The sequence below is a fragment of the Telmatherina bonti genome (genome assembly GCF_933228915.1).
Source record: "Telmatherina bonti genome assembly, chromosome: 3".
Classification (NCBI taxonomy): Eukaryota; Metazoa; Chordata; class Actinopteri; order Atheriniformes; family Telmatherinidae; genus Telmatherina; species Telmatherina bonti.
The window spans coordinates 31,437,827-31,450,666 of record NC_136621.1 but is presented as its reverse complement, the minus strand read 5'-3'; the positions used below and the strand labels follow the sequence as shown (position 1 = coordinate 31,450,666).

General features: G+C 38.1%; 1 protein-coding gene across 1 annotated transcript; it reads right to left on the bottom strand.

Moving 5' to 3' along the window:
- Window positions 1-212: 212 nt before the first annotated feature.
- scpp7 (secretory calcium-binding phosphoprotein 7) lies at window positions 213-2,401 on the bottom strand. Its single transcript, XM_079264491.1, has 9 exons — window positions 2,367-2,401; window positions 2,175-2,239; window positions 1,897-1,941; window positions 1,611-1,658; window positions 1,478-1,519; window positions 1,221-1,277; window positions 989-1,126; window positions 614-699; window positions 213-474 (listed from the first exon to the last, which is right to left on the bottom strand). The coding sequence occupies exons 2-8, from the start codon at window positions 2,226-2,228 to the stop codon at window positions 658-660; spliced, it is 426 nt and encodes a 141-aa protein (XP_079120617.1). The 5' UTR covers window positions 2,229-2,239; window positions 2,367-2,401; the 3' UTR covers window positions 213-474; window positions 614-657.
- Between the last annotated feature and the right edge of the window lie 10,439 nt (window positions 2,402-12,840).

Genomic DNA, 12,840 nt, shown 5'->3' with positions numbered 1-12,840 from the left:
AACTGTTTGCAAACACTAAAAAAATATTTGCAGATAAATTCATCACAAAGGTATGTACAAGCCACAAAATGCAGATTGTTGTTGATGACTTGGTACTTATTATGCAACTGTAGACATATTCAAAAAAAGAAAAAAAAACACCCAAGAAACAAAAAATGAATGAATCATTTTCATTTATTATGAAGCAGATAGGTTAAAAATTTGGTTGAGAGAACATGCTGTTGATTACAATTGATGGTGAAACCACAAGAAGGGACAGAAAAACACAATCGTTTTTCACAGCATGGCACCACTTCTGTTGCAAAGAACAAAGGACTTTTATACTTTCAGTGATCACTAAACTTTAGCACCATAATCAGAGTTCACCTCATCAAAAATGCAAAGCACCAATTTTTTTTTTCAGGATCAAGAAAAAAGGTTTGCTGACTTGTCATCTTCATCATAGCTCGCTGTTGGTTGTACACCTTCAGTCACCTTAAATGAAAAAAAAACACAGCCACCATGATTAATACATGCTCTTCACATATTCTCAGAGACAATTTGATCAAAACTTTTGGGAGGATTTTGCAATTTTATACTTAAATTTCTTTGTGAGCACAAATCTAAACAGTACCTGTTTGTGTACACGAGTGCAAATGCTGCTGACTCGGGTTATTTTCAGTCCTCCTCATCCTCATCATCATCGCTGGGTTTGGCAGCCTGTAATGACAGAGGTTTCTGGTGAGTCAGCAGTGAGGATAGACTCCAATATGTCATGTGATGTGTTGCTGTTTCCCAGCAGCTCAACAAGATGGAAGACAGCTCCCTGACGCAATCCTTATTTATTGGAATGAACCTTCTGCCCTCATCATCAACTCTTTTTTTTTTTTAAATATCCACTGCAGTTTATAGACAAAAGACTTTACAGAACAACATAGTACTGTCGGCATTTTCCAGATGACTAAATTAATTGAAATAGTCCATCATGCAAATGGTTAATTAGTCTTACAGCAACAACAGGTGCAGCTGGAGCTGCAGGAGCTGCTGGAGCAGCTGGAGCAGCTGGAGCTGCAGGAGCAACGGCAACAGCTGGGGCAGCAGGGGCAGCTACAGCAGGATCTGGCACATTGAATCCAAAGGGATAGAACTGAAGCAGATGAGAATGCAATAATATCATTATTTCAATAAAATCTCACAATGTTTTTTTTCTTTCAGAGAAATTCAAATCTGCAGACACTTACCACATCTTCACTTTCACCATTTGGTTTGGGAATCTCCTGCTTAATGAAGCCACGGACCTTCCAGTAAAAACACATTCAGGTACAAGTTTATGCACACACATATGTTTTGTTTATAATTAATCCCTAAAACAGTTTGTGTCTTTTGACTGTCTTCGGTCAGTTTAATCCATATTTTCAGTCAGGTTTTTTGATATCTTACTACAATTAATAACTGATAGTTAGCCTGCAAAGATATCAAGCTGTGATGTGTCACTCACAGGTCCTCCAATAAGATGCATCTGGCCGTCAACTGGCAGCAGCTGGAAATAAAAACAGGCATAAATACTGTATAGGAACAGTGAGTATAAACATGTCCTGAGATGATGTAAAACAATGGCAATGAGCTCTTACAACATCCAGGGTTCCAACTGCAGCTCCTGCAGGGATGGCCTGGGCAGCCTATGAAAGTGCATCAAGAAAATAAATCTTTACAGGATTATACAAGCAACTCAAAGAGTGAGGAAATCATACATCTGTTCAACTAAGAATACATTATCAGCATTGGAACATATAATGTTAGAGCTATGTGCTGAACTCCTTCAGGGATGTCAGATGTGTAAAATGTTCCTTTTCTGCATGTGTTTGAGTGTGCGAGTCACGATATACAAAAACTGATCTCAGCTTTGTTTTACTATACCTCAACTGGAGCATAGTGGATGTCAAACTCCTTATACATCTGAGGCTGTAAGAGAGAAAATATCTATTCTTAATTAAATGCATAAAATCTTTTCTGTCTTTTATTAAATATTTACAGCGAAACTGTTGTCGGACGAGTTAAAAAAAATAAAGAAATCTAATAAACTGCAATACCATAAAAACCTTTCTAAATATCAAACTAATTTCTAACTGGATAAAATTCTTTACAGTTTTTTCTGAAAAGAGAAACAATGCATGTAGAAATAAAGTTTTTCTTACAGGGGCACACAAAGCCATCCCAATGATGCAGGCTGCAAGCACGATGAATTTCATCTTGGATTTTGCTGTCAAAGAGAAGTTTTCTTTTTAGTTACAACAGTTTGTATTCATTGCAGAGCTTAAAAAATCTCAAACATTTTAATCGTGAATAAAAGCATCCTGAAGAATTTGACGTGTTAGTGGTTACATTACCTTTCTTTTTCCAGCAGCTCGTGGGTACTGAAAGGTTCTTGTAAACGGGTGTGATGAGAGCAGGGGGATCTGCTCCTATTTATTTGCTGACAAAACAAAAGACTTGCAAACTTATGACATGCTTTTGGTAATAAGCCAGAAAATGTCATTTTATGATTACAAAACTGGCAGCTCTGGCTCTGTGAGAAATCCCCTCAACACTTTTCTGGCCTGAAACACTGAAAGTGACATTAATCACTTTTGATCCTTCAGTAAAGTGATTTACAAGATGCATCTGCGAAGCAGCTTGAGGTTTTATGAGCATATATTGTATACAGAGTATCACTGTAGATACTTCTGTATACAGTTTATATACATATATATTTTATAATGTCATTTATTAAAGCTAGTGGTAAGCAGATGATAAATATTGTGCTGATTATATTGTATCTGTAGTGACAACTGAACTGACTGATTGTATGCTCAAATCTTTTGATGTTGGAAAGGAAAATGTAATACAGGTTCAAAGTTTGTGTTGTCACGATACATTATACATTGCATATGAACTTGAGTGAAGAGAATGTTCCTCCCCCCCCATGCAAACTGTTAAAAATTCCCCCCAGCCGAGTCACAAACGAACGGCCTTCTTGCTGCAGTGCTATCCATATATATATATATATATATATATATATATATATATATATATATATATATATATATATATATATATATATATATATCATTAAGGACATGTTTAATTTTTTTCTCTTGCATAAAATAAAACAGGATGAAAAGTATCTTGCATTTCTTGGAGCATCAGTAGGATGCGTTTGAAAATTGAAGTATTGTATTGTATTCCCTGAATGCAGATGATTAAGACGTAGCTACTGAAGCAAACTCAGACTATGAGGATGACAATGAAACCAGTCATTTGGTCTTATTTGGCCAGAGTTCAGAGACATGTTTACAAACCCTGTAATGTTAGGTTATGTCAGTGTTGCCTCTGGCCTCTATAGTTACTTCTTCTGTCTGCTCCAAGAATGTTTCTTGCTAAACTATACTTATGGTGATCCGAAATGTTGTGTTGAAATGTAGCTTGATCTCAAGCTTGAGCTGCACATGTAGATAGATAGATAGATAGATAGATAGATAGATAGATAGATAGATAGATAGATAGATAGATAGATAGATAGATAGATAGATAGATAGATAGATAGATAGATAGATAGATAGATAGATAGATAGATAGATAGATAGATATTATGCAGGTTTCAGATTTAAACTCAGTGAAGGAAGAAAGACATTATTTAAAATGGTTAGCTGCATGTAACTTTTTTTTTAATTTTATTTTATTTGGTGTCTTTCAACACAAAGAAAAATCACAGTGGCAATACGGTAAGTGACAGTAGTGGTTAGTAATTAGAAAGACAATTACTGGTAAAAATGTTAGTCTATGTTTTGTATCAGCAGTGTGTTTGCTATCTCTTCTGTCATCTCAGACAAGGTTTCCCAGTTTTGGCTTCAGTTTGGGCTGACCAGATGTTTGGCCAGTGGAAGCTTCTGGTGCCGCTTTTTCCAAATGTGCTGGGAGGCTGTTGGAGTTCAGCTGAGATCCTGAGCAAGCCACCTTCTGTGACGATGAGACTCCAGCCGTTGAGCTCCCGACAGCTGGCCTTGTGCCTTGCTGTTCTGGGTTTGTGAGTCCAGCAGCCTGGTTCTGAGGCTGAACTGCTCCTCCACCTTCTGGTAGGTTTGTGAGCACCGTGGGCATAAACAGACCCAACTGGCTCATCTTAGCTACAGTCTGAAAGAGAGGGGAGTGGACAGATAAAAGAGGCACAGGAGGGGGAATAATTACATCATCAGTAGGATCACTGAGTTCATTAAACTGACTGTTTGAACACGCTGAAAGACTGATAAAAATCTGTCTGTCTTACCTCAAGTTCCTCCGAGCTAAGACCTCCAAGTGAAGGGTTCTGGAAAACATTGACAGCGCATAACAAATGAATAATCTCAGAGTGAAAATAGGGAACTCATGAAAGTTACGCTGAAAATCAACAGGACAAATTATTCACCATGAGTTGTTGCAGGTTGTATACAGTCAAGGGGTTCTGTGTAAGAGCAAAAGATTTAAATAATCATGTGGCTTTATTTTTCAAAACGGTGTTTCATTTGCTATAAAATGCAGTTTGATAAGCTTTCTTGTTAATAATATAAAATGCTGAAACCTGTGGCTGTGTTTGCTGAGGCGCAGCTCCCACTGGTGCAGCTGGCTCTCCAGCTCGCTCTGCGGGCAACATTGGACTGCTTGGGAGCTGATTTGCTGGAGTTGGAGGGACAGATGACTGGAAAATCATCGGGAAGCCATACTGGGGAAACTTTCCAAGAGAAGAGGAACAATATTTTCTTATTTTTTCTTTTTTTTTTTTTTTTTTTACAAAAATCATTGTCATAAATTCCAGCCATGACTGAAAATTCTTCCACCCTACAGTAAATTTCAGCAAGTTGGAAAATAAAGGATTATAATTGGTGATACTTGAGCAACATGTGGCAAGAAGGTGTGAGTTTCCATCCCAGCATCATAAATCAAACAGTAAATATCATGGCTAAATGCAGACATCCTCATTCGCACAACACTGCCTGTTATGAAAGAATTTCAGGTTGTCTTAGATGTCCTTTGAAAATGTACGGGAAAGCACATGACAAAAAAAATAAATGCTTTACTGCATCTTTGAAGAATGTTCAAGACCCCCAAGGAGTTATCTTTCAAGCTGAAGTGGGATGTGGTTTGAATTTGTTTTTTGCATTGCAAGTCTTATGTACATGCAATGCTTTGTAGTATGTGTGCATATGTCTGCGTGTGATCTCGCCTCAGGCACAAAATCTGTGTCTCTTAATGATATCTTACCGGCTGATTGCTATAGGGTGATGAGAGCATTGGGAAGAATCCATAAGGTGGAAAAATCTGGTAAAATAAGAATGAGTGGAATGTAAGCCACTGTTGTAACATGCAAGTGGAAAAATTAAAGAGTATAATATACAATATATGTTTTATTTTACCTACCAGAGGCTGTTGAGTCAGCTGGTTAGGAGGCAGAGACCCTTGCATACTCTGATGCAGTGGGATGATCATTGGACTGCCCCCTTGTGGAAGCCATAAGTAAAGCGGCGATGAGGGCTGGGCACTACCCTGAGGATTTGGCTGCTGGAGAGTCTCCGGATGTGGTTGGTCTAACCTGGGAGAAAGAGGAGCTGGCGTCTGAGCGTCAGGTATCTGGTTTGTGGTTTCAGCAGGCTGAACTCTTTGAGTGGCTCCTCCTTGTGACAGTAGTGGAGGATGGACATGAGTCCCAACCTTTAAGGAAAAAGGAAGAAAAATCCTGTGATTTTCAGACCTCATCCAGATTTTAGAGAATATGTCAGACGTTAACTTCAGTAAATTTTCAACTCAGGGGTCCAGTGCTTGAGAGTCTCCGTCCTGCAGGTTTTGAACAAGATTCAATTTAAACAACTTTCCCAACTTGCTTGATTTCAGGTTCTGCACAAGCATGTTGTCCCACTAATCTGATTCAGGTGTTTTTGAAGCCAGAAACATTATTGACCAGCAGGACAGCAGCCCTTAAGAACTGACTTTGGAAATCCCTGTTTAACTAATGGAAAGAAAAATAATTTCTTAATTACAACAAGTAAGAACTATTTTTAATAGTATTTTTTTAAAACAACTGGTACTACTTACTGGTACAGCAGACACCATTACGATGAGACATGATAGTAAAAATATAGTAATCATTTCCAGAAACTGTAGAAAATCTATATAATTTAAAATCTTTCCAATGCAACGTCCCTTCAGGAGACAGTGTAAATTTACTGGAACTCTCTAGATGGGCGCATGGACTTATGCATTGACTCAATGACTTAAACAGCCAATCACAACGCAGAAAGAAATGCACAAAATCTACCTAATCATTTGCTCTGAATGAAGCAGGGAGGAGAAAACTAAAAGAAAACTGTACTAAATAGCTTGAACTGCATGTTATCCTCAAATTATGATGCTGTAATGTCTATACAAATGAACAGACAGTAAAGGGCACAGCATTTGAGGTTTCCTGTTACTCAGAGCACCTGTGGGTGCGGCAGACGTGTCAGTGTCTAACTGGTGTAATTACTAAACCATATATGTGGAATGTGCAAAAAAAAGAAGTCAGAAAAGTACACTTTCTCCATCGCTGTTGCAGCTGTGTAAACTTTAGACTGTCTGCCACAACACATGCTATAAATTAACAGAAGGAAAAAGTTTTGATACACAAAATATGCACATTCATTTAGCTGAAGCTCATCAGTGCTTGTTTGTAGGATGCATATTTGTACATACATACAACAGCACAAGAGGGCAGACAAATAATATATAACTGTGTCATTACTAAACAACCATGCTGTATACTTCCCGACAAGAGTTCAGTGTATCAAAATGATCACTACTTTCAGTGTCTCAGAAGTGGCGCGTTTCTTACATTACACCAAATTTCTCTAAATAAATATCTAAATCTACACTATCAGTGAAATATTTGGACAGACTTCCCTTTTCTGTCCACCGGGAAGGGCTGTCCAAACATTTGACTAGCACTGTATATACAGTGTTTCATATCAGTGTTTAGTAAAGCGATAGTAAGAAGGAAAAAAAAGCAAATTACTTAAACAATCAAGAATTTGAATTTACCTAACGCACAGACTGTCCTGCCGCGGGAATGATCAAGCATACCCAAAACAATGTGACACGTGAATGATCAATTATATCAACAAAAAATAATTAATTAGGACAACTTGGAGTCAGGTTTCTTCTTCTTCTGGGCAATGTGTTGGTTTCCAAACTTAGAGCTCCAATGCAGGATTCTGCCTTGAACTTTTTTTTTTTTTTTTGGTTCTCTAAACATTCTTATTTTTTACAGTGAATAATTCCTTGTTGAAAATACAAATTACCAGAGAAATTAGGACCATAAAAACTTATTTCAAGCTGAAGTTTATTGTAAGTAATAATCAAACCTTAAATACAGAAGTAAACAGACAAACGAAGGATTTCTCAGTGCATGTTCAAAGAAAATTACAGTTGTTTAGAAGATAAGAGGAGAAACTTTAAAAAAAAAAAATCTTAACATTCATTGTGAGTATATGTGGAAAAATGCAAAATTTTGGCACCAAAAAAAAACATCAAAGCCACAGTAAAATATTTCTTCGTTTTGTGTTTTAATGGTGTTCATGGGATTAGATTGTTTAATAAAGTTTAAATAGTCAGCAGTGCAGACAAGCGAATGACAATATTAGTGAAGTGGATGAGTCAGAAATACACATTCAGATTTCAATGATGCAGCACAGAGTCTGGACTCATCGTCTTACAATTATCCCTTTCTTAAGCTTTGTTGATCCAGGTATATGCCCACTGACGTGTAGTCAGCACCCTCTCATCGCCGTCTCTTCCAGCCTCCAACAACCTTGTCATTACACCATCACTCAATGCTTATCTCAGTTTAGCATAGTCTAGAATATATCACTGGCTTTTGTAACCCGTTTTATTATTTTATATCATGCAGGTTGTCTTATCACAAAACATGTTATCAACAAAACATGCGAAAAAAAGCTAAAATGTTGTTGAATCTTTACTAAAAACCTGATTATATATAAATGAACATTCATGTTTATTGTACTGAGAAAAAGCAATTTAAGTGTCACTTTGCCAGAGTTTCTGCATGACAAAATACTATCAGCACTTACAAAAATACACAACACGCTGAATCATTTCTGTGTTACTTGGTGCATTTCTTGTGTCATTTATAGATTAAAGGACAGTCGTAGTTCATGCTTCTGATCTTGTTCTCAGATCAGTGCATTTCACTTGCCATCACCGCGCGGAGTCGCCGTGGTCTGGGGGGGCTTTGAGGTTTGAGTTGTGGTTGATTTTGTTGTAGTGGTAGTTTTTGGTGGTGTAGTCGGTGGTTTTGGGCACAAAACAGGAAACAGAGCGCAGATATTAATTGTTGGCCTCGGGTTGCATCTCTGCAGTGAATTTTTTTTAAAGAAGTTAATTAATGAAATGAAACATTTGTATTATTTTTCATTTACCTTGCCAAATTATGGGTCACAAATAGTTAAGATCTTACCTCAACACTGTCAGACGCGCTGCTAGAACTGGACCTGCCATGGCAGTTCTGCAAAACGTGAATAAAATATAAATAAAGTGTGACCAGGCAAACAATGTTTATCAATCATGATAACAAACAAGACAAAAAAACAATTTTTGCACTTACAGTTGCATGGCAATTAATAAAGAAGCAAATCGTCAGGAGGAAAATCTTCATCTTGCTCTGCATGCTGTGTATCTTCTGTTAGTTAGAACTCCCTCCGTTTTGAAGAAGAATTAACAAGTTAATAATGACTGAAATATCAAGCTCACGTAGTCGCTCTCCAGCTGGCCCGTTCAGGAAAGTCAATTAGCTTTTAAACAACCACTGTGTGTCTACATTGCTCTACGACAGAAAAAGAGTTACTTCATCTCATATGTGGTGCAGTCGGTCAGAGACAAAACCAACAAAGGTGTGAACACAGTTTCAGCACAAGATTAGTTTGGGGTTTTTCGAAACCCCTTGAAATGCTCAAATCCTGTTATTAATCCTGGAGATTTAAAAAGTTCCTGCTGTCAAAGTCAGCAAAGTCTGGAGCTTTAAAAAGCTACACACTTGTGAAACAGCCATACTTTTCCCCTGGAAAACATTACTTGCTTAATCCTTTCCAAATCCCGTATAATTGTCTGATGGACCTTGACTGTTACCTCTATTGCCATCATAAAATATTACACTCTGTTGCAAGTCTCTCCAGGGCCATTTCACCTAGTCTGGTAGTCTGGAACTTATTTCTTCATCCCATACAGTTCAAATACATAATGTTTTACTTGCAATACATTCAGGCACAGTAAAACAGGCGCTCTATGACTCCTTACATTTATGACCAATTTAAAACTACATGCACCTAAGTAGCCACAGTCGGGTTATTTTTATGTCATGACAAGATGGATTTTAATATAAAAGAGTTTAAAGAATAAATCACACCTATCTTTTACAGAGTATACTGAATAGTTTTATTTAAAAAAAAACATTTAAACATTCAGAAGGTATCTGAGATGAAGCATTATTTACTATTGGATTGTATTAGACATTCTCTTGGTGCATTCGTTGTAAAACACTGTTAAATGTAGGGGATGGTTCAACAAAGTTGTTTCCAGCATGCTCACTAATTACGTCAAAGAAAATGTGAACAATTACAATAAAGAAAACTTCTAGTCTTAATTCTAATATATAATTTCACGTATTAATATGAACGCTTCACTCTAAATTGCCCCTAGGAGTGAGTGTGAGTGGTTGTTCGTCTCTCTGTGTGGCCCTGCGATGGACTGGCGAGCTGTCCAGGGTGTACCCTGCCTGTCGCCCAAAGCTGGCTGGGATAGGCTCCAGCTTCCCCGCGACCCTGAATTGGAATAAGCGGTTTGGAAAATGAATGAATGAATGAATATGAACGCTAGCCCGTTATTCATGCAGTACTCTTAGGCAGTATTATCACAGTGCTGCTGCTTACTGGGAAAGATGGGCTTTGATTTGTTTTGTTTTTGTTTTGCATTAATACCAAGAAAGCCTTTCATTGTCATTTAAATTAATCAATTTATATATTAGGCTGCACGGTGGCGCAGTGGTTAGCACTGTGGCCTCACAGCAAGAAGGTTGCTGGTTCAATCCTTGGCCTCAGTGGCCTTTCTGTGTGGAGTTTGCATGTTCTCCCCGTGTATGCGTGGGTTCTCCCCAGGTACTCTGGCTTCCTCCCACCATCCAAAGACATGCATGTTAGGTTAATTGGTCACTCTAAATTGTCCCTAGGAGTGAGCATGAGTGTGGTTGTTTGTCTCTCTGTGTGTGGCCCTGCGATGGACTGGCGAGCTGTCCAGGGTGTACCCTGCCTGTCGCCCAAAGCCGGCTGGGATAGGCTCCAGCTTCCCCGCGACCCTGAATTGGAATAAGCGGTTCGGAAAATGAATGAATGAATGAATTTATATATTCATTTTCCAAACCGCCTAATCCATTTCAGGGTCGCGGGGAAGCTGGAACCTATTCCCAGCTGGCTTTGGGCGAAAGGCAGGGTACACCCTGGACAGCGCAGCGCAGTCCATCGCAGGGCCACACAGAGACAAACAACCACTCATTCTCACACTCACTCCTAGGAGAACATGCAAACTCCACACAAAAAGGCCACCGACCAAGCCCTGCCCCAGACCTTCTTGCTGTGAGGCCACAGTGCTAACCACTATGCCACCGTGCAGCCCTAGTTATATGACAGTTGCTTAATTAATGTACCAATAACATAAAAATGACTTAGGATACAGACATAGACAAGGGTTGCTTCAAGTCTCTTCTGTTTTATGAAGCTATGAGATGACAATTTCAAGTTTTAGTTAATTTCAGCTTCTTACTCCAGATTCTCAAATATTTCACACTGATACCTGTAAATCCCAATAAAACCATTTGAAGATTCATATTGTGTTAGTGTATGAGTAAGTTTGATGTTTTGCATTGCATTTTGTATATTGACAGTAGGCAGGGCCGGTCTCCACCCTGCTAACCCTCATTAGGGAGGGATTTCGAGTTTCACCCCACCTCAATAGTAAGAAGATGAGGACAAACCAACAACCCAACATAATATGTACCTTTATATCACAATTTAATCAAGAAAATAAAAAGTCTTGTGTGAAATGTTTTTGAGCAATGTGGCCTGACTCGAGTTCACCTGCTAGCATGTTTTATAAGTTCACTATCATCATACAGCCTCAGTGCTCTAATCATGTTGCTTTGAGATGAATGTTAAATGCAAAGAAAAACAAAGAAACTATTGCAATAAGCCTGCTATGTGCTGTTTTACGGAAGCGTAGAGCTGTCAACCTCATAAAAAAAAGTTTGGGCCTTATTACGTTATAACGTGATAGTTTATTGTAAAAACGTGAAACTATCACGTTATAACATGATAGTTTATTGTAAAAACGTGAAACTATCACGTTATAACATGATACGTTTCACGTTTTTACAATAAACTATCACGTTATAACGTAATAAGGCCCAAACTTTTTTTTATGAGGATGACAGCTCTACGCTTCCGTACTGTTTGAATAGAAGTTGAACAAATTTAAAAACCAGCATTTAAACACCAAAGCACTTAATTTTTCAAATATCAAACAAGACAGAATGAAAATGTACTTGTCAGGTGTTGGGTTGTTTTTGTACATAATTGTGCTACTCGTTATCACTTATTGTTCTGTTTGGTTGTAGATCCAGCTCTTTTGCATTTCTGTTACAGACTGTCCTGAAATGTTGATATTGCCCATATACAATATTGCCTAAAGTATTTTTCCTTTTTCTTGCATATTGGATGATAACAAGATGACACCTGCACTTTATTGTTGTTTCTCAAATTTAGTTGTTAAGAAAAACAAAACACATATACACCACATATTTTCTTTTCTTGGTTTATTTGGAATACACCACTGATTTACATGTTTACTTGAAGATCATTTTAAACAGGTTGGAGTTCTCAATGAAAGACAAAAAATTGATGTTATAAAACTGATCCAATGCTGTTTTCATTCTAAATTGCTCCAAGTTGAGATTTCATTTTGTGGTAGTAGTGTTGGTAGTTGCAGGTGTAGTCGTAGAAGCGGCTGTGGTGGAAGCTGTAGCTGTTGTAGTCGTACCGCCTGGTGCAGTTGTGGTCTGTATCTGCTGTAGGATAGAGAGAAGATACTGGAGCCACTGTGAGTTCAGACAAGGATGGCCATGGTGGCGGTGAGAAGACGGAGGGCCCTGTAAGCAAATCAGATGCATCAAAGTTCACATTTGGAGCAAGATATAAGTAAGCAGCTGAATGAATGTTGAATTCAAGACAAATCCAACTCAAACAACATAGTCACCCTGCGGAAGGAGTCAGGACGTCCACGCTCAATTCGTTTGGATGCAATGTCATGCTGTTGCCAAACAAAGACAGAGATTTCAATGTGCTTGGCTTTAATACTCAACAAAAGACCACTGACAGAGTCTCTGTTGACAATAATGCACTTACAGAATCAGCCAAGGCGAGGCTGAGGAGGACTCCAAGCAAAATGATCACTTTTAACATGATTTCACCTCTCACCTGTGAATTATAAAAGATGATATTGTCAAATGTATCTTTAAATTAACCTCCCATCACCAAAGAACAAAATATAAAGACAACCAAGAATATTATAATTACTGTCAAGTCTTTGCAAAGGCAGAACACTGTCTCACAGCTGGACAACAGGGCTATAAGGATGTTCTGAGAAAAGGTCTTTTTTATACTGTGACAGAAGTGGATTTAAGCTCATTTGCATTTGGAGCTGTTGAGAAATTGTTTATTATTAGGAAATCTTCAGCCTACGTATTTTGTGGTGAGA